At 38.0% G+C, this 19639-nt stretch overlaps 1 protein-coding gene across 1 annotated transcript in view; it reads right to left on the bottom strand.

Annotated features, from left to right (window-relative positions):
- Positions 1–576: 576 nt before the first annotated feature.
- Positions 577–19639, bottom strand: part of LOC105739200 (tripeptidyl-peptidase 2-like) — a gene marked incomplete at its 3' end in the record, with an annotated part of 41154 nt that continues 22091 nt past the window's right edge. The window contains exon 5 of the mRNA XM_030808909.1: positions 577–681. Within this exon, the coding sequence (XP_030664769.1) occupies positions 577–681 (105 nt within the window). The remainder of the gene's footprint in view (positions 682–19639) is intronic.

Below are 19639 nucleotides of genomic sequence, written 5' to 3'. Positions count from 1 at the left end.
AAACACCGTTGGCAGTGAGAGTTCTTAAATCATCGATTGTTTATAGCTGAAGATAAGTAAATAAATGCCTCTAATTGTGTGACCCATGGCAAGTTATACTGTGGTTTTCTACCTCCAGTGTTCTTACGTACCAAATGAATTAATGATAGAATGTTGTATTATGGTGAGTTATTATTCTGAAGATATTATCAGAAATGAATGGGTAAGGTGCTTAGCACAGTGCCTGGCAAGTCATTCATGTTTAATAGATGTTGGTTGCTATTACTGTTATTGTTACTGAAACTTCTTTGCAACTTCAGTACAAGTCGGTGAGTATAATGATAGTACTGGTGCTGATGGCTGGTTTAGGCAAAGAACAGAACCAAAAGGATCCTTAGTCCTTGGGGATACTGAAGATAAATGTACTACTTTACAGTTTTGACTTAGGTCACACCTGCTCCATATGCTTTTTTAGGGAGTGCGTGAGGGAAGGGGCATTGCAGGGATGGCAGAGAGCAAAAACACAGTGGGAAGTGAGAAGGTCCCTGAAGCAGGAAGTTGGAGAAATAAGACTGAGCCTCGGCCTCTGCCACTAACCTGGTGGACGACCATGGCCAATGTCCCCAGGTTTTGATAATGAAGAAGGACCCTCTGGCACTTATCATCCTGGATTCCTTGATGGTCAGTGACTTCTGCATTACTCTATGGCAGAGAACGGGAGAAAGAGTCCAAAGCAGGGTGGGTCCAGGACCTAAAATAAAGCCTGCTCAGGTAAAGGACCTCTAAAACAGTGCTACTCAGACACTGTGCAAATAGACCGCCTGGAGACCTTGTTAAAATGCACATTATTATTGAGGAGGTCTTGTTGGGCTTTGATATTTTGCATTTGTAATGAGTTACACATGATGTTGCTTCATTTTTGCTGGTTATGCCTATAAAACATCAATGGCTTGTTCATACAAGGAAAATAACATCTGGAAAAGAATAGGAATATAATTTTACTTATAACCTGAGGTGCACTGTACCATTAGACAAAAAAAATCATGGGCTCAGTTCATAGAAAAACAAAATCTTATTTATATCCTAGCAGAGTATCAGAGTACCATCGCCTTGGTTTCACGAAAATAGTCAAAAAAACTTGAGTATCTTAAGATAAGTTTTTTCTTTCTATTCTGTAAGGTGTGTGATCTAAAATGACATGGTTATTTTCATTACCCACTGAGAAAGTTGAGGTTTCTTTGCTTCCAGAACTTTCACTTTCTTCCTGGGCAGAGATATTTTTAGCAGCTTTTACTTTTAGCCTGTGAGCCTGTGACTTACCATTGGTATTCATTCTCTTACTTGGCTGTTCTACAGAGTTTAATCAGGAACTTTTACTTACTCTTTCTGTCCTCACCTCTTGTTTTTCTCTCCCCCCCTCAGCAAATTCATCAGGTTTTGAAGGATGGCAAGTTGTTAGACCTTCAATGTCATTTCTGAAAAAATGGACTTTTTGAAGAAATAATATTTTGCCAGGCAGATGTCACAGATTCTCTTGTGATTTAGATCTTCCCCTGGAATCCTTTCCTCCTGGCCGTGTACTAGAACGAGGATTTGCAGGCCTGGAAGCTGGCCCAAGTATCCCTGAGTATACTGCGGGGAGAAAGGTTGCTCTATTTGAGATCTTAAAGAGACAGAGTCCTTTACTTGGATATAAGTTACTTTTGTGCTTCTGTGTTACTCTTTGACCATCAGTTACCCTATCTGCAAAATGGAATCATACCTGCTTTACTTACACGTAAGGTTAGAAGGATACTATGAAAAATGCATATGAAATTTCATCATCAATACATATTCAAATTAATTATCAGTGGTGGTATTTGAGTTACATGGGAGAGTCTGTCACCCACTGACTTGTCTGAATTATTGTGATATTAAATGGCAGGGCAGGGCTCCACGGAGTCTTGATGGATGTTCAACACTGATCAAGTCATTGGTAAAATAGTAGCCTTCTGCCCCTCAAGCTTCTCCCTGATGAGGAGGTTGGGCAAAAGCTCCTACTCCCCAACTCTGCTGGTTACAACAAATAAGCATGAGCTTTTCTACTTTCTGTATTAAGCTGGCAATACAATTCTCCGAAAAGAGCACTTCCATTTTTCTGACTTACATTGCCATTGCTTGTTAGACTGCCACAAGCAGTTTATTAAGCATCAAGTCAAGAACCATCCAGAATGGTAAGGAACCCACTTCTAAACTCATTATTTCTTGGCGACTTTTGACAACTAACTGCCTTTCGTTGCCATTTCTTCTTACACCCTGTTCTTGCTACTGCTGGTTTAGAGCTCTCTTAAAATGGTTTAGCTGAGAGCACTTGGAAAATGCCTGATACATACATGATCATTTGTGCAAAGTTAATCACTCATACCAACTTTATTGGATCAGTTTTCATTAGAGTTTGTCTTTTGTTCCTTGAAGGAATGCTTAGTAGGATAAGTATTTGGCAACTTCCTTCTCTTGCAGGGCGTATTTCATAAAGGAAAACTGGGCTGGGTGTGGTGGCTCATGCCTGTAATCCCAGCACTTTGGGAGGCAGGTAGATCACCTGAGGTCAGGAGTTCAAGACCAGCCCGGCCAACACAGTGAAACCCCATCTCTACTAAAAATGAAAAAATTAATGGTGTGGTGGCTTGCATCTGTAATTCCAGCTACTCAGGAAGCTGAGGCAGGGGAATCGCTTGAACCCGGGAGGTGGATGTTGCAGTGAGCCAAGATCATGCCACTGTTCTCCCAGCCTGGGCAATAAAGTGAGACTCCATCTCAAAAAAAAAAAATTGGGAAAACTGGTAGAATGTTGAGCATTCATTAGTACTCCTAAGAGTATGTGTTGTACACCTGACTTCTCTACAAGTTTTTAGACTCTTTGGAACTGCACTTTGCTTTGGGATGAATGCAAAGTGTATTTGAGATAAAGAATGGGTACACTCTATTGCCTTTTAAAAGTTGTATAATAATTATGTCGGGCAGACAGTTAAAAAGGACATAAATGGTAAATTTGGCTGACATCTCTTTTTGTGAGGTGCACCCATGAATTATCTGTTTGCTCATCTTTACCTTTGGGTTTCTCTACATTCAAAGGAAATTCTGTGGTTATTATATCATATTCTGTTGAATTACAAAATAATTATAGGGGAAGGCCCAGGTATGTATGTAATTGTAAATAGTTAAATTTATGAAATATTTCATAATGTTCCCAAATAACCATTTTTCTGAATAAAAGGTCATTGCTAGACTGTCTGGGACTTAGTCTAAGGAATATGAGGAGATAAGTAAAGGGTCATGAAAGAGCACAGGATATAGTAGAAAGAATGTGAACACTAAAGCTGTGCGATTTGGGGCAAGTCGCTTTACCTTTTTTTTTTTTTCTGGGGTTGTGGGAGACGGAGTCTCGCTCTGTCACCCAGGCTGGAGTGCAATGGTGTGATCTCAGCTCACTGCAACCTCCGCCTCCTGGGTTCCAGCAATTCTTCCACCTCAGCCTCCCAAGTAACTGGGATTACAGGCACCTGCCATCATGCCTGGCTAATTTTTGTATTTTTGTAAAGACAGAGTTTCACCGTGTTGGCCAGGCTGATCTCAAACTCCTGACCTCAGGTGATCTGCCCGTCTCAGCCTCCCAAAGTGTTGGGATTACAGGCGTGAGCCACTGTGCCTGGCCTCACTTTGCCTTTTTAATCCTCAGGTTATTTAAGATATGAATAATGTACTGTTCTTAACAAATTGTTGCAGAATGTAACAAATGAATGTGTGTAAGGTATCCAGTGTAGTGGCTCCCGTGCTGTATATGCTCAAATGAGCTTGCTCTCAACAGGAGGCTAAATCATTCTGCTTCCAAGAACCAACTTGTGTCTTGCGGAGTCTCACCAAAGTATCCCCAAGTAACAAGCAGCTTGTTACTAGTGCTCAGATAGTTCTGATCATCGGTCACTGATATCACTGTAACTACTGACAAGCCTTGTCTGTGCACCTGACATGCTGGCTGGACAGGCGGTCCGGAAGCACCTCCTTCTGTTCTGCAAAGCCAGGAATCTGCTGCTATTGCAGGTCAACCTCGAGCAATTAACTGCTTGTCTCATATTGCTAGGAGGGCTTGGCATTTTGCTGAAGGTTGGGAAGGAAATGGCTCTCTCCTTGTGGTATGCTGTTGTAGGAAGGGTTCCACAGCAGCATTGCTTGGAACCAAATCTGCAGATCTTGAAAAGGCAGCTTTTTTGGTTTGCATATATAATTCTCCTTTGACTCTTGGAATATATACTCTGCTTTCATGTTGAGGTCTCGAGGGTTTCAAGGCATTTGTCATTTTCCACCTGAATATATCATTTGATTTGATTCTTAGACCCTGGAACTGCATCCAGGCATCATACCATACTTTTCTCTCATGATGAATTGTCTTTCATGGAATAAGAAAAACCTAGCTTTTATCTTCTCCTAGCCTCATCCCAATCCATCAAGCATGTCTATACTTGTCTAAGCCTCAATTTAAGACATAAGTCTAATTTTTGCTTTCTTCAGAAGATTCCTCCACACCTAAATAAATCCATAGCTGTGAATAAATATTCCAGGGAAAAGAATTACCCTGGACATATCTGAGTATCAAATATCCCATTGCTAGGGCCCTATTAAACCTAACTATATATCATAGTCATTATTATTAATATTATGGACAAATAATTATTAAGAATTTTATTAAATACCAATATACACATGCATTTATTAACAAATAATTTAATAATAAATAGTGCATCTTATTAACAAATAAGAGATGTTTTGAGGTATTTATAATGAATTGGAGGGAGCTTGGGCTTTGCAGCCGGGGCAAGTTGGGTTTAAATTCCTACTTGCTACTTGCTTATTATATGACTTTGAGCTTTTTTGAACTGAAAAAAAAAAATGGGGCCAGCAGATGGTTGTAAGAATTAGGTGATATAACCGCATAAACTTCCTCGCTCAGTGTCTGCTCAATAATGGATGCTTAATAAATTGGCCCTATTTTGTTTTTATCATTGACAATCGTGTGGTTAAGAGGCAGTTGGTTGAGGATTTTAGAAAGTGGGATGCAGAGAGACGTTTAGAGAACAGTGCTTAGCGGCGCAAGAGCACACTGTTTCTCTGCACGTAAATACCCCATTTTGCAAGTACTCTGTTATTTCTGTCCTCGTTCCACTAATTTTGGCCTTTGTAAAATATGCATTGCTTGCCATTTTTCATCCATTTATCTTCTTTCTGTGTCCATTCTTCTCCCTGAAAAACTATGACTTTTAGGACCATATCAATATTGTGTATGGTCAATTGGAGAAGACCCACAGCTGAGAAGGGATGGGGAGCAGGAGGAAAGAGGAATGACCCTCCCCCTTGGCAAAGCTGTGAGGTGGCTCCCTCCAGAGCCCTGCCCCTCACTGTTATATCCTTTTCTTTTTCTAGAGGCTTCCTTCCTGCCTGTTTCACATATGGCAGTCTATAGTTTCCTTTCCACTTCTAGGAAAACTGAGAGAAAATAGTTTTCTGTCCTTTACTTCTTAAAGTAGATTCAAGTCAATCTGTTTTCTCTCCTTGGGGTGTTTACATTTTGAAGTCTAAGTTTAACATAAAAGCCTTTACCTCTAGTTAAAATCATTTTAGGCAACAGGCCCATTGGAGGTTACCTGGTTGCAGGGGAGCCTTTTCTGTCCTAAAAGCACACTAGTCAATGTCCCCTGATAGGTCCTCTCCAAAATGAAGGAGTAGGGGCACACCCGGAGCACACAGACCTCGGGACTTAGTTCATCCCAGTTCCGACCTCCTCTAGTCTCCGCCATTTCTAATAACAACAATATTTTAACTTCTTCTGCTTTCTGAACAAATGCTTGCTTACTTCACAGCTCAGTATCTAAATCTAATCAAGCCAATTATCATGCACAACCTATTTGTATAAATATTTTAACAAATGTAGCAAGAGCAAATTATTAATAGCTGTAAATAGAACAGCTTTCTAAACTGTCACACACGGCCTTAGCATAAAAACATAAAATGTGTATGAGTTACTAAAAAAAATTGATACTTATATTTTGCTCATAAAAAAATAATAGATCCTTTGTAAGATATAAATCTTAAGAGATTGCCTAGGTATTACACCTGGGTATATCAGCTAAATCATCATTCTAATTATAAATTTCTAGGGACACGTCTTTCTAGAAATGGAGTGCTGAATAAAAAAGCAAACTACTGACAGATTGTCTGTTTTCTGCATAGATGCAGGGTTGTGGAGATAGAAAGGAAGCTCTTGTTACTGATGGTGATATGCAGAACTAGCTGGTGGGGGGTCTTGAGACAGTTTCATCAAATATGCAGAATTAGGGCAAGTCCAATCACAGGTGTACAGGTAATGCTGGAGATGGGACTCAGTCTACACCTGAAGAGGGAAAAGCCACACATGACTGTGATGAGGCCATTTTGGCTGCATGGTGAGCCCTAGTGCATTCCAGTGAGCAGCAGGTCTCCAGACTTGGGCTGAGGCTCAGCAGTTTTCCTCGGGTTGACTACTGATGGTGACGAATGGGAGCAGGCTCTTAGCTCACGGTTTTGACACCCATGTGCTCTCCCAGATCTCATCAGGGAGCTTTACACACGTGGCAGTTGTTATTTTCTGATCGTCTCTGCTCTGTTTACACAGAGTGGCTTCAAACACTCCTCAGAGTATTGTCTGAAAGATGTGCTCTGGGACAAATACAATTTTCCTGTATATGAAAGAGGCGAGGTTGGCAATTTGAAAATGGAAAAATGACAAACTCGTTCAGTCATCTTATACCCACCAGAGAGTTTTTGTGTCCCCAGTTTGGCCCTCAGCTCCAAAGTTACTTTTGTGCGTCTGAGTGTTATTGAGTCAGTCTAAGATTTTGGGCTCTTTAATCACTTGGACCATGAAGAATATGGCAAAGTGTCAGCCAAGCCTACTTGGGAGACAGAATTGCTGCCTGTTAAAAGGGAAGGTGATAAATATGTCTGATTTGTTACTATGATCAAGTAGGCAAAACTCATTAAACCATAAATTTGTCTAAAAGCATATTGGAAAACTATTTGACCCAGACAGATTCACCAAGGGATAATATATTTCTAACACTGTCTCTGACCAAATGCTTTTATAAGTATTGCCCTTTCTGGAAATTTGGGAAAATGTTGAATTCTGGATCTTTCTGCTCTAAAAGCCTTAGTCATTTTGGAATAGGAGGCACATGAATATATTTTGAAAGCGACATGCTAACCAATTAGAGATTTAACATAGTCAAAATTGTGAAATAATGAAAGTTTGTCTTAGGCATCTTGTGGTAACCACCTAGGAGTTTTTAGTTCTACCTGGGAGGGATTTTTTCAAGAATAGGTTTATGTTTTTGTGTTTTCTTACCACCCGACACTACAGTGCTTAAAAAAAAGAAAAAAAAAAAAAAAAGTTCTCCAGTCATTTGCGTGAAGCAGACAGCTATTTCATTGCAAGTATGGGAATTTATATGAGTACAGACTATATACAAATAGGCAATTACAGTGGCTGACAGTGGTCATAAATTAGTCTGGCTGAAAACATATCTTGTGGATAATTTCTTCTTATTGTTTTTTAAATTTCCCATTGTTCAAGCAAGGTCCTAGCTTATATATGGCCTAGTTTCTTTTTCTTCCTGACTGCATAAGGAATCTATATTTCCTGGTTAGTTGTATTTTGTGCCTACTCTCCTCTCAGAAGGGATATCCCAGGCATGTTTAATGGCAGCTTGAAATCTGATAGCTGTGGGTTGAAATCCTGCCTCTGGCAGTTGGAAACTGCACGTGCTTGAAAAATTCAAGTACCCTCTCTGAGTCTCTGGGAATCCTAAGATGTAAAACAGGGTAAATACAATACCCTTTCTTGATTGTTACAATAAGTAAATACAATCACATATGAACACATGAAAATATCATCATAGTGCATATTAAGTTTTCAGTGAATGTTACTTGTTCTTATCAATTTTCCTAAGTTTTCAAGTGAGAGTAACCATTATCCAAATTGGTGGTGTGCTTTTTTAAATTAAAGAGTAAAGTATTAATAAAGACCAGGACAACAGGCATAAGTCAGACTGTCCTTGGCATACCAGGACATTAGTCACCATTTTTTAAGGAGTACTAATCCTCAATTCTAATGAGTAAATGAGATTAGAGCTTCACCACTAGTTAATTCTGCTCATCATCTGGACATCAGCATCATCAGCATTTATAATTTTGTTTTTTAGTTCACTCTCGTCACTCTATAACTTATTGTTCATTCCTAATTTTACAGATATTTATGGAGTGACCTTTGCTAAAAGGTCATTATTTCTATTTTAACCTAATAACTTTTCTTTGACATACTGGATATATAAGGTAATGTATCCCAACTCTAATAACTTTGAATAAGATACAAAACAATGTCGTCTTTATGTCAAATAAAGAAATATTTATATATATATATATATATATATATATATATATATATATATACACACACACACACAAATTGTATTTAAATATGTACGGCTGATTGATGAATAACTCGAAGGTTTGGGGTGCTGACCCACTCACAGTAGAAAATTCATATATAACTTTTGACTCTCCAAAACCTTAACTACTAACTGTTGATTGAGGAGGCTTATTGTTAATATCAACAGTTGATTAACTCATATTTTGTATGTTATATATATTGCATATTGTAGTCTTACTATAAGGTAAGATAGAGAAAAGAAAATGCTATTAAGAAAATTATAAGAATAGAAAACATACTGCTCTTCATTAAGTGGAAGTGGATCATCATAAAGGTCTTCATCCTGGTGTCTTCACATTGAGTAGGCTGAGGGGGAGGGGAATGAGGAGGGGCTGGTCTTGCTGTCTCCTAGGTGACAGAGATGGAGAGGTGGAAGAAGTGGAAAAGAAGGCAGGAGAGGCAGGCACATTTCACTTTATGAAAATACAATGTAATTTCTGTGTAACTTTTTGCTTTTTCATTTCTCTAAAAATGTTTCTATACAGTTCCAATCCTTCTTTCACCATTTGCTTTGTTTTCACGGGCCTCCTGTCTCACAGAGGGGCCTATGTTGTAAAAGAAGCCAAAAGGAATCTTGGATAATTGGAACCCTTCTGCCAAACTGTCTGACAACTGTCTGGCACGGATTCAGAAGCACTCATCTCCATCAAGTCATCTTCTGTTAATTTCTCTACTCTGGCTGTCCATTAGCTCTTCAATTTTTCCAAGATCCATTTCAGAAACCCTTCATCCTGACTTTTTTTCCCCAATATCCACAATCTTTTTAATAATTTCCTTGATAGACTCTGTCATAATTCCTGTGAAGTTATGCACATCTGGACACAGTTTTCTCTGGCAGGAATTTATGGTTTCTGGATCGATGGCTTTCAGGGCATTTTCTATAACAATGATGGTATCTCCAATGGTATAATCCTTCCAGGCTTTCATGATGTTTCTCTGTTTGAGCTCTCTTCCATAGTGTTCATAACCCTTTCCATAAAGTACCATGTATAATGAGTCTGAAAGGTCCTTAGGACCCCCTGACCTAAACGCTGAATTAGGGACATTGTGTTTGGGGGAAGAGTAGACTGCTTCAATGTGTTCATTGTTGAACTATGGGGTTCTAGGTGGCCAGAGCATTGTCCAGTATTAAAATAACTTTAAAAAGGCAGTCCCTTATTGATGAGGTACTTCCTGACTTCAGGGACAGAGTCACTGAAGGAACCAATCCAGAAGAAGCATTCTCATTGTCCAGCTCTTCTTTCTGTACAGCAAAAAGACTGGCAACTGGTGTTTACCTTCTCCCTTCAAGGCTTGGAAGTTAGCAGCTGTATAAAAAGGGAAGTCCTAATCATAAATCCAGTTGCATTTGTGCAATACAGTAAAGGGTAACCTATCCCTTCCTTCCTTGTATCCTACCCCTTGCTTATCTTCATTACTAAGAAATGTCATTTGTGGATTCCCTGCCCCCTTCAGAATAGAGCACTTCTGTCTGTATTAAAAACCTGTTCAGGTAGATATCCTTTTTTTCTCTCAATGATTTTCTTAATGGTGTCTGGGAACTCATCCACTGCTTCTTGGTTGGCAGATGCAGCTTCCCTTGTTATCTTCATATTTTTAAAACAAATCTCTTCCTAAAATTATCAAACCATCCTTTGCTGGTATTAAGTTCTTCAGGTTTAGATCCTTCACCTTCCTTTATTAAGTTGTCATACCATGACTTTGCTTTTTCTTGAATCATATTAGAGTTTATAGATATGCCTTTCTTATAGCAATTCTGTATCTACATAAAAGCTGCATTTTCAGTTCAAGATAAAAAGGTATTTTGCAAAAAGTCCAAGATTCTCATGCCTGCTGGCATAGCTGCAGCAGTGGCTTCATGAGTCTCCTCTCCTCTCCTCTTTTTTTTTTAACAGTGGTCCTTACACTGGATTCATTTATCTTGAAATGAAACCACAGCTGCAGACCTCAATCTATAATACATACCAAGCAATTTAACTGTTTCTTGTAATGTCGTGACTTCTCTCTGCTTCTTAAGAGCATTTTCAGCATCGCTATTGGCAGTTTGTATGGGTCTCATGTGTTATTCAAGGTTTATGCTATTGCATTAAAACATGTTTAAAAAAAATACACCAGAAACACGAGAGATCACTTTTTATTGTGATACGTAATTTACCAGAGTTATGACCTGCTCATGCAGAGATGGTTACCATTACGTGGCATTTTAAGTGGATACTTTTGACACTTGAGCTCACTACAATAGCAACAGGAGGTGACTATGAAATTATAGTAGTATGGTATGTGCTACAGTTAATTTTGTGCAGTTATAATTTAATACTGCATATTTGTTTGTTTATAATTCTCTCAACTGCAGTGGTACCATGTTTGGTCAGTAAGTATATACATAAATTTTGATACAATTTACCTTTTTATAATAGATTTGTGTAAATTTTATGGTAGAAAATCATCAAATAGACTTGTATTGACATATATTTTATGCATTCATGACACACCTAACTTAAATTTTTTTTTATATTTCTAGGCCACATGGTTTCTCTGCATGTTTTTGCAAATTGTCACAAATCTCCACAAATTTTTCTAATACATTTATTGAAAACATTCCACATAGAAATGGATGTGTACAGTTCAAACCATGTTGCTCAAGGGTTGCCTGTATATATATGTGTCCACACCACCAGGTTTCCTGAATAAAAATACACATGTATATCAACCACGCATGTGTATTTTCTCTCCTAACTTCACCTGAATCTTGAGGGCCCTCTAATCCTAACCTTATGCTTCATGCTGCCTACTTCTTCATAAAACCTTTGCTGTATAACATCTTTACTAATTTTTAGAATCATTTTCTTTCTTTTTCCCTTTTCTTCTCAAACCTTAAATGCCGCTCTGGTGTCTTGTGTTAGGGTGCTCCAGGGTAACTAGATTGATAATTGTGTTCACTCTGTGTATCTAAGGTAGTTGTGCCTAGGCATTTATGTATTATAATATGATTATGCACAAATGTTACTATTGATACTACATGTACTAGTTTTATTTCTTTCATGTTAAAATTAACATTGATTTTAAAATGTGTTTATAGGGGCTAAGAATTTCTTTTAGGATATTATCCTTTTCAGAAAAACTATCTTCATTATAACTTAGACTTTGAGACTTTTGCCAAGTGGAAAGAAGCATGAGGAGATGCCCTGTCAGTGTGGAAGACCCGTGGGATGACTTATCCTCAACTAAATTCATAAAGGAAATGGCCTCTTCTGCCTCTGCCTTATTTTATTCTGAACAGATATGGCATTACTGTAAGACATGATGTGGGCACAGTTTTGGCCACCCGTAATTGGAATAAGTGCAGTGGCACTTAGTGGGTAAGAGTCAGAGTTTTTAGACAAATAGCAATGCATAAAACTGTCCTGAACAATGAATATTTTCATATCTTGCATGGCATGGCTATATTTTACATAAAAACACAAAGTGTATTTTCAATGATTTTAATGTGTGCTAACTTTCCCAGGAATGAAACTACACTACAAATCAGGGCAGATTGTAGTTTCTGTCTAGTACATCATCAAGAGATCAAGAGTTGTTCACCATTTTTGAACCTAGCAATGGCAATGCTGCTAGTGGCTTCTCGGCCACCAATGTGTCATCCCCACATCAGTCAGTACCAGTAGCTGTTGCATTTATTATGATTTTATGCATATATAGAAGCTTATCACCAGGTCTTATTTCAAATGTCCAATAAAATGTTCGTCTCAGGAAAGAAAGAATGTTGACAATATTCAGTAGAGGTAGTGGTCAGAGTCCACTCTGAAGACAGAAATGATACCAGCTATTTGAACAGAGAAGATTTAATACAAACACTTCTTAATTAGTAAAAAGTTGTCAGCTGGTAACTTAAAGGGTAGAAAAAGAAACTCTAAGGTATTGTGGAAGTAGCAACTTCAGGAAGCAGCTGCCTCCCACCCCCAGAATTGTGGGGAAAAAAAGGAAAACAAAAAACTTGGAATGTCTGGTGAAGCTCAAACTCAGACCTGTAAGCAAGGCGTGGCTCGGCTGGTGCTGGTATCTCTGAGCTCAGAGGAAAGACCCATGAAGCTGAGATCCAGACCTCTGAGGAGGACCAATGGCCTGCTGGTATTTGAGGGAAGAAAAAGACAATTAACCTGGTTCTCCAAGTGTTGAACAAAATTGCAAACCATATTCAGCTGCTTCCACAAGGAGGCTCTGCTGTTGCTGGGGTAATTGAAGCATCGCATCGTAGAGTGATGCTCACAAGATCCACAAGCAGCCAAGGAGCTCCCCTAGAGGGACACAGGAAGGGGCAAGTTTATTCCACCTAGTCCAGCTTTGAAGTCTCTGGTGCTCCTAGTGGCAGATCCTAACAGAGAGAATCTTGGCAAGGCAGAATGTAGTTTACAGGGTCTCAGCTCCAGCAGCATAAAGCAGAGCATAGAAGAGCAAGTTTAGAACCGAGAGACAAAGAGTAAGTAACTGGCACATTTGGCTATTGTTTTATACTTCCTAAATCCAGAGTTACCCATTATAACCACATCATCTGGTATAATTGTACCTAAGCATTTGCATATTATACTACTAGTACTCTATTTGTATGTGTTAATCTCTTACTATTGTCTTCTATGTCACTATTAACATATTACATTGATTTAAGATTATTCTTAGAGGGAGTTAGCAATTTCATTTCAGAATAGCAAAAGAGACATTAACAAATATTTATTATAAAAATGAGTTTCAAATATGATAGAACTGAGAGCCACTAAGTTGATTCAGACAGTATAATATATACTTAGACTTTAGACTACTGGCTCCGAGCCGACTCAGTGGCAATGCCACCTGATATCAGCTTCAAGGCTTGTAAACACAAAGGATCTCATGCGCTGTTAGATTCTGACTTCATTGAGGAAGGCATCTCGCAGTTGGCATACACTGATCTTTTTTTGGAATGGACAGGCATTAATGGAAATGTGAATCTCAGCAGTCATTCTGGCTGTCCTCAGCTTTGTAGCCCTACTTCTGAAAGCGAAAAAGGCACGCAGAGGACGTGGCCTACTTGACCACTGCCATCTGTGCCCTTTCAGTGGCACAACTCTGAGTGACCATTACAGTCAGAGCCTGGGCTTTTAGTGAAAATTAAACTTAAACACAATGGTTACCAGTGGTTGAGCTTCTACAGCAGTAAACTACTCTGATAAAGGTTGTAAACACAACATTTCCAGGTAGTAAATATCATCTTCATTTTATAGATATGGCGATTGACTGCCGAGACCTGGAACTTACCTAAGACACAGCTAGTGAGAGAACTGCCTCTTTTCTGTAACCTAAAAGCCATTTCCACTCTGCCTTCGAATAGTAACACAGGAAACAAAGTCATTAATTTTAGGGGATTATTTTTGCAAGTGGTACAGTTATGTGACAAATTAATTGACATCGATTACTTGAAAAATTCAATAAGCCTGTAATAGAAATGTCTGACACATATTAGAGTCTCAGTAAATATACGTTGTATATATGCAATGAGTATGTATCCACAACAAATTTTTGTTGCAGTGATAATTTTCAAATTGGTCCATTTTGTTTTTGACCTTTTTATCTAGGTAGTTTTTCTAAAAAGCCATTTTGCCCATATAAAGCTAATCATCTAACACTAGAAGACAATTATTCAACAGGGTCTCTTGCCATTTAAACTTCAGATATGGCAAATGGAATTTCACGACACAAGAATAACAAAGACAAGGCCTTACAATGACAATTGTTTCTGGAGAGTTTCTAAGTATAAACCTTGGACACAGAAGGAAGAGTGCTTTCATATCTACACAGTGCAGAAAATAACTGCTTGTAAGAGAAAACTAATTAAAATGATCTGCAGAAATTATATGATTGATAAAACACTTGTCTCAGTCACTCAGGAAATCAGGCATCAAAACCACGATTCTTTTCCATTTCTATGTCTTGTAAGTTTTGATGAAACAGAATTGTGCTCAAAAAGTCAATATCATGAGGCACATTTGGTTCATAGCCCCCTTACGTACATTGTGTAGTAGTTGACAGAACTTTCATAACTGAATGCTAAATAATGTAAACTTCCTTGAAAGTAAAACTTAGGAAAAATGTGGAACGTTTAGGCAGTAATATTGACTAAAAGTGCAATCTTATGCCAGCTGTTAAAATTAGCTAACTGCGAAAAATACTAGCATCAGTTTCCAAAACATGATTTTATCCAGGTATATTAGTGCTTCTTATAGTCACACTGCAGGGCATGAATGGAAACCCATCTTACTGAAAAGATACTTGTTACATTTGAGCTTTGCTTCCCTCTGTCTGAAATATCAGATATTGGGTTGAATACCTGCCAGTGCCCTCTTCTGGATAGAATGTAATACATTTATAGACATTTTCTGCCCTTTTTACATAGGAGCTAAACAATTTCTTCTTGACCTCAGAGAATGGAAACAATTGGTAGTAGAACACAGTCTGGCTGTGTTGTGATCATAAAATATACGCTAGACCCAAATGAATGCAAACAAATATTTAAAATAGATTACCTTGCTTCTTAGTTTTCCCTACACTCTGGAACACTCCAGTGGGAAATTAAGATTGTATTCTGAATTCTGTATCTATGATGGCAGAAAACTGGGTTTTAGAAATATTTTCAACAGGTAAAGTTGAACCAGAAAGGATTTGACTTTCCTTTTACAGAAGCACAATCTTTGAAATCTTGACAGCTTGGCTCCAAATTCTGGTTAGGTGCTTTAGTTTCCTAAGCTACAATATGTGGATCAAGAATGTACCTACTTTATACAGTAACTTTCAGGATTAGATGAAGAACTTTATGTATAATGTACTCATCTTTGTATCTGACCAATGGTAAACATTTTCTATAATATTTGCTATGAGTTTGTATGACACAAACATGTGTCTCTTTTAATTTAATATAAAGTGCCCAAATTTGAAAAATTAATTATTAGATTTAGGATATATATTTCTAAATGTTAGATTATAGAATTTTAAATATATATATTTTTCCAGTTTAATACATATTTGTATATTTCAATTGTATATGCCAAATACCTTACGGATTGATTTTGATTTCTCAGTTAGAAAATATTGCAGTGAAGTATCTTTTACTATAAAGCTTGAAAATATGGAATATTTTTGACCTAAATATTATTCCCTATCTTGATGAATAAAAGAACACTACATTTGGTGTACTTAATTACATTAAATTTCTAAGTTATGCGAATGGTACATTGTAACATGAACTTTTAAAAAATACATGTTACATGTGATGGGTGCCACACTTTAAGATTCATTTTCATTAATATAAAACAAATAATTCTCTCTGCTTATCACAGTTACCATTTTTATTACTTTTCCCAACTTGGCAGTGATTGTTTTTAAAGTGGCCTTCATTAAACTACAGCATTTCTAAAGTGACAATTTCAGCAGCAACCTAGTCTCTGACTGATTGCAGGTTGACAGTTGAGTACCTCTGTCTCAATTGTGTATCATAGAGAAACGAACCCAAACAGGAACAGGAAACTAACCCACTCACTAAAAAGTATGATTTTGGCACTTAACATTTCTGGCTGTATTTCCTGTTACATAAGATAATCATTTCAAATTCATAAGTTAGATATGAATATTAAATGACAGAACTGATACAAAGTTAGTGACCACCATAAGTCATTCTCAAAATTATTTTTACATACATATAGAGAAGTAGAAAAGCCATGAGCTTTACAATCAGACAAACATCTGCATACATATCATCTTCTATACTTATTTCTGGAATTTACATTCCCTAACTGTAAGATGGTTGTTGTGACTATTAAATCAGTTGATATGTAAAAAGTGTAGTATCTGACACAGAGAAGGCACAAAGTTGGTAAAGCTAATTTAGACAACGTCTAATACCATTTTTGCATATCACCTGCTTCGTGCTAGGCTCTGTGTTAAGAATTACAGTCTGGGCCAGGCACAGTGGCTCACGCCTGTAATCCCAGCACTTTGGGAGGCCGAGATGGGTGGATCATGAGGTCAGGAGATTGAGACCATCCTGGCTAACACAGTGAAACCCCGACTCTACTAAAAATAGAAAAAAAAAAAAAAGAAAAATTTAGCCGGGCATGGTGGCAGGCACCTGTAGTCCCAGCTACTAGGGAGGCTGAGGCAGGAGAATGGCGTGAACCAGAGAGGCGGAGCTTGCAGTGAGCCGAGATCACGCCACTACACTCCAGCCTGGGTGACAGAGCAAGACTCTGTCTCAAAAAAAAAAAAAAAAAAAAAAAAAAAATTACAGTCTGTATTTTTTACTATTTCTGGGCAAGGTAGACATGAGGAATCTTGCCCCAGGTCCCATTGCTAGGAAACCTTTAAATTGTAGCAGCCCTTCTCTTTTCTTCCTTCCCTGATGCTCTACTGACTTTACTTCAGTCTGCCTGCTACTTCAGGTTACATAGATGTTCACACTTTAGGGATCATCAAAGTATATAATTTTGCCAATTACACAAAGACCTTTCCTAACCCCAGTCCCATCAACTTATATTAGTCCTGTGCCCTATTTCCCAAACCAACTTATCTAATGAACTACATTATGGCAGGATTATTTTTGGATATCTGTGTTCCTCCTAACAAATGACAAATTGGCGTCCTAATGACTGGTTTCTTGGCCTCAAATGCTACAAGTCAGGCTCATAGAGGAGCTTCCAGGTAATACAGAAAGATCAGCTGAGCAGTTTTTGGGGAATGCTGTGATTCCCAATTCACTCCACATCATCAGACCGCCTCCTATCTCAATTGCTTTTACTCACTCTACGTAATCCTGGAAAGTTTTAAAAGCCTAATGCACAGTTCTATGTGTGCCATCCCATCTTCAAAGAAGTTATGATTGTACATATTGAAATTCCATCACACATTAAGAAAAATGAATATCTTTCCCCTTCTAAATTGGGTAGATTATTTGGGTCTGAAATACAGAATAAGAGGAAAGAAAAACTAATTCTTTGTCTACTGTATAGCGGTTCTAGCATATGTGATCCTCAGATTCTGAGATTAAAAACATCTGGGTTTTTTGTTGTTTTATAAAAATTTTATTGAGAAAATACCTTAAATTCTCATTTGGAAAATGAAAGGCTTTGATAAAATAAGGTCGGAAGCACTTCTTTTTTTTTTTTTGAGATGGAGTCTCACTCTGTCGCTCAGGCTGGAGTGCAGTGGCTGGATCTCGGCTCACTGCAAGCTCCGCCTCCTGGGTTCACGCCATTCTCCTGCCTCAGCCTCCCGAGTAGCTGGGACTACAGGTGCCCGCCACCACGCCGGGCTAATATTTTGTATTTTTAGTAGAGACGGTTTCACCGTGTTAGCCAGGATGGTCTCGATCTCCTGACCTGGTGATCCGCCCGCCTCGGCCTCCCAAAGTGCTGGGATTACAGGCATGACGGAAGCACTTCTTAACCCTAAGAGCATATATGTAATTGGAGTTGAAATTAGCAAATTGCATTTAAAGTTGAGAGTAACTATAGACCAGGAAGTTAGGTTTGAAATAAGCATTGTTTTTAGCTTTTAATCAAGACTTGTCATTTAGCATAACTTGCTAGCTAGTGCCCTTCTGTTAATTAATCCCTACATGGGTTTTAAAAGCAGTGGCCTGTCCTTTTGCTTGCTCTATGGACCTTGGATAGTAAACACATGCTAAATAGCCATTTATTTTTACCTACAATTTAATACAGCTAAGAAAATATCAGAGGCTTGGTTTTCAAGACAGCAACTTAAACAAAATTCCGAGAATAGAACCTAAGATGCCTTATTCCTTTGTCTTCAGATTTTCCTCCATATATGAGGCAGAGTGATTTTTGCTTGAGGACTTTCAGTCCATCTTAAGGGACTGAGAAAATTTGGTTTTAGCACCTCTGACTTTCCAACAGCCAAAGAAGTTAAATGATTGGTTTCATTATCAGGTAATTGGATATATGAGCTTTTTCTCCCACCTGTGTACCTGAGTACATTTATTCTCACCTTAATAAAAATAAGTTATTAACTCTCCAGGATAATACATTATCAGAGAAATTAGTGAAATCGGTTTTATTGTTCTGGAAATGAAATTAGGAAATGGCCTGTGTCTTCCATTGCTAAATATTGCCACTGTTTATTCCGTTAGAATTATCCTCTTAATAATTAACCAGAAAATTGATCGACATCACTCCCATTGTTTCCAACAGGAACAATAAATTGATTTAGAAAAATAATATAAAAATTTAAATTGCTAAACTTAGACCAAGTTATTTCTCTAGCATTTACCAGTTGAGGGATTTGGGGTGAGGGAATCTTCATTTTAGGATTGTTTTCAGAGTCAATGAGCTTGGATTAAGTACAATGCCTGGCACACACCTGGAGCTGATTAATTTTTCAGCTCAGCTCTTCCTTCTTCCCCCTCCCCCACCAGCACATACACACAGGAGGTGGGGGAAGAAAAAGGGAAAGAGAAAGAGAAAAACTTAGCTTTAGTCTAAATAGAAGTGAATTTTACTCATCAAAAAAAGTATGTAGAGCATGTATCACACAAAGGGGGCAGAGGAAAGGTGGTAAATGTTAAGGCCAATTATACTCGTTGTTAATGTCTGTGTTTAACTTTGCTCTGTTTCAAATTTGATCAATGATATTTCCTAAGATAATTTCAGGGACAGTCAAACGATAACGGCTGGGAGTTGTGGGGGAACTTTTCACCTAAAGAATAAAGACCAAAACTTGTGATAGTAGGAGGCATTGAAAATCAGTATAAATAAGGGTTTTGGGAGCCATTTCTGACAGTTTTGCTTTTGTAGTAAGGAGTATCACAATTATTTCACTTAACAAAACACTTCATCTACCATGTTAATGAGAAAATTCATACCTGGGCAAGGAGGCTCTGTTCCATCAGTGCACTTCACTTGTGCTGATCATGAGGGAATACAAGTTATCTGGAAATACATCTTTAAAGTCGTCCTGTTGCTGGGGTTTTTATTCTTTTCCTTCTGTGATTGCCTCACAACTTGCTTCCTTTGACAATGTATAATTTGTGTTATTATTATAATAATATTTCTCCGTGCCAGAACC

This window comes from Nomascus leucogenys, unplaced genomic scaffold, assembly GCF_006542625.1.
Source record: "Nomascus leucogenys isolate Asia unplaced genomic scaffold, Asia_NLE_v1 001194F_48874_qpd_obj, whole genome shotgun sequence".
Lineage (NCBI taxonomy): Eukaryota > Metazoa > Chordata > Mammalia > Primates > Hylobatidae > Nomascus > Nomascus leucogenys.
Note: the sequence above shows the minus strand (reverse complement) of the source record. Positions and strands in the feature narration are given on the sequence as shown.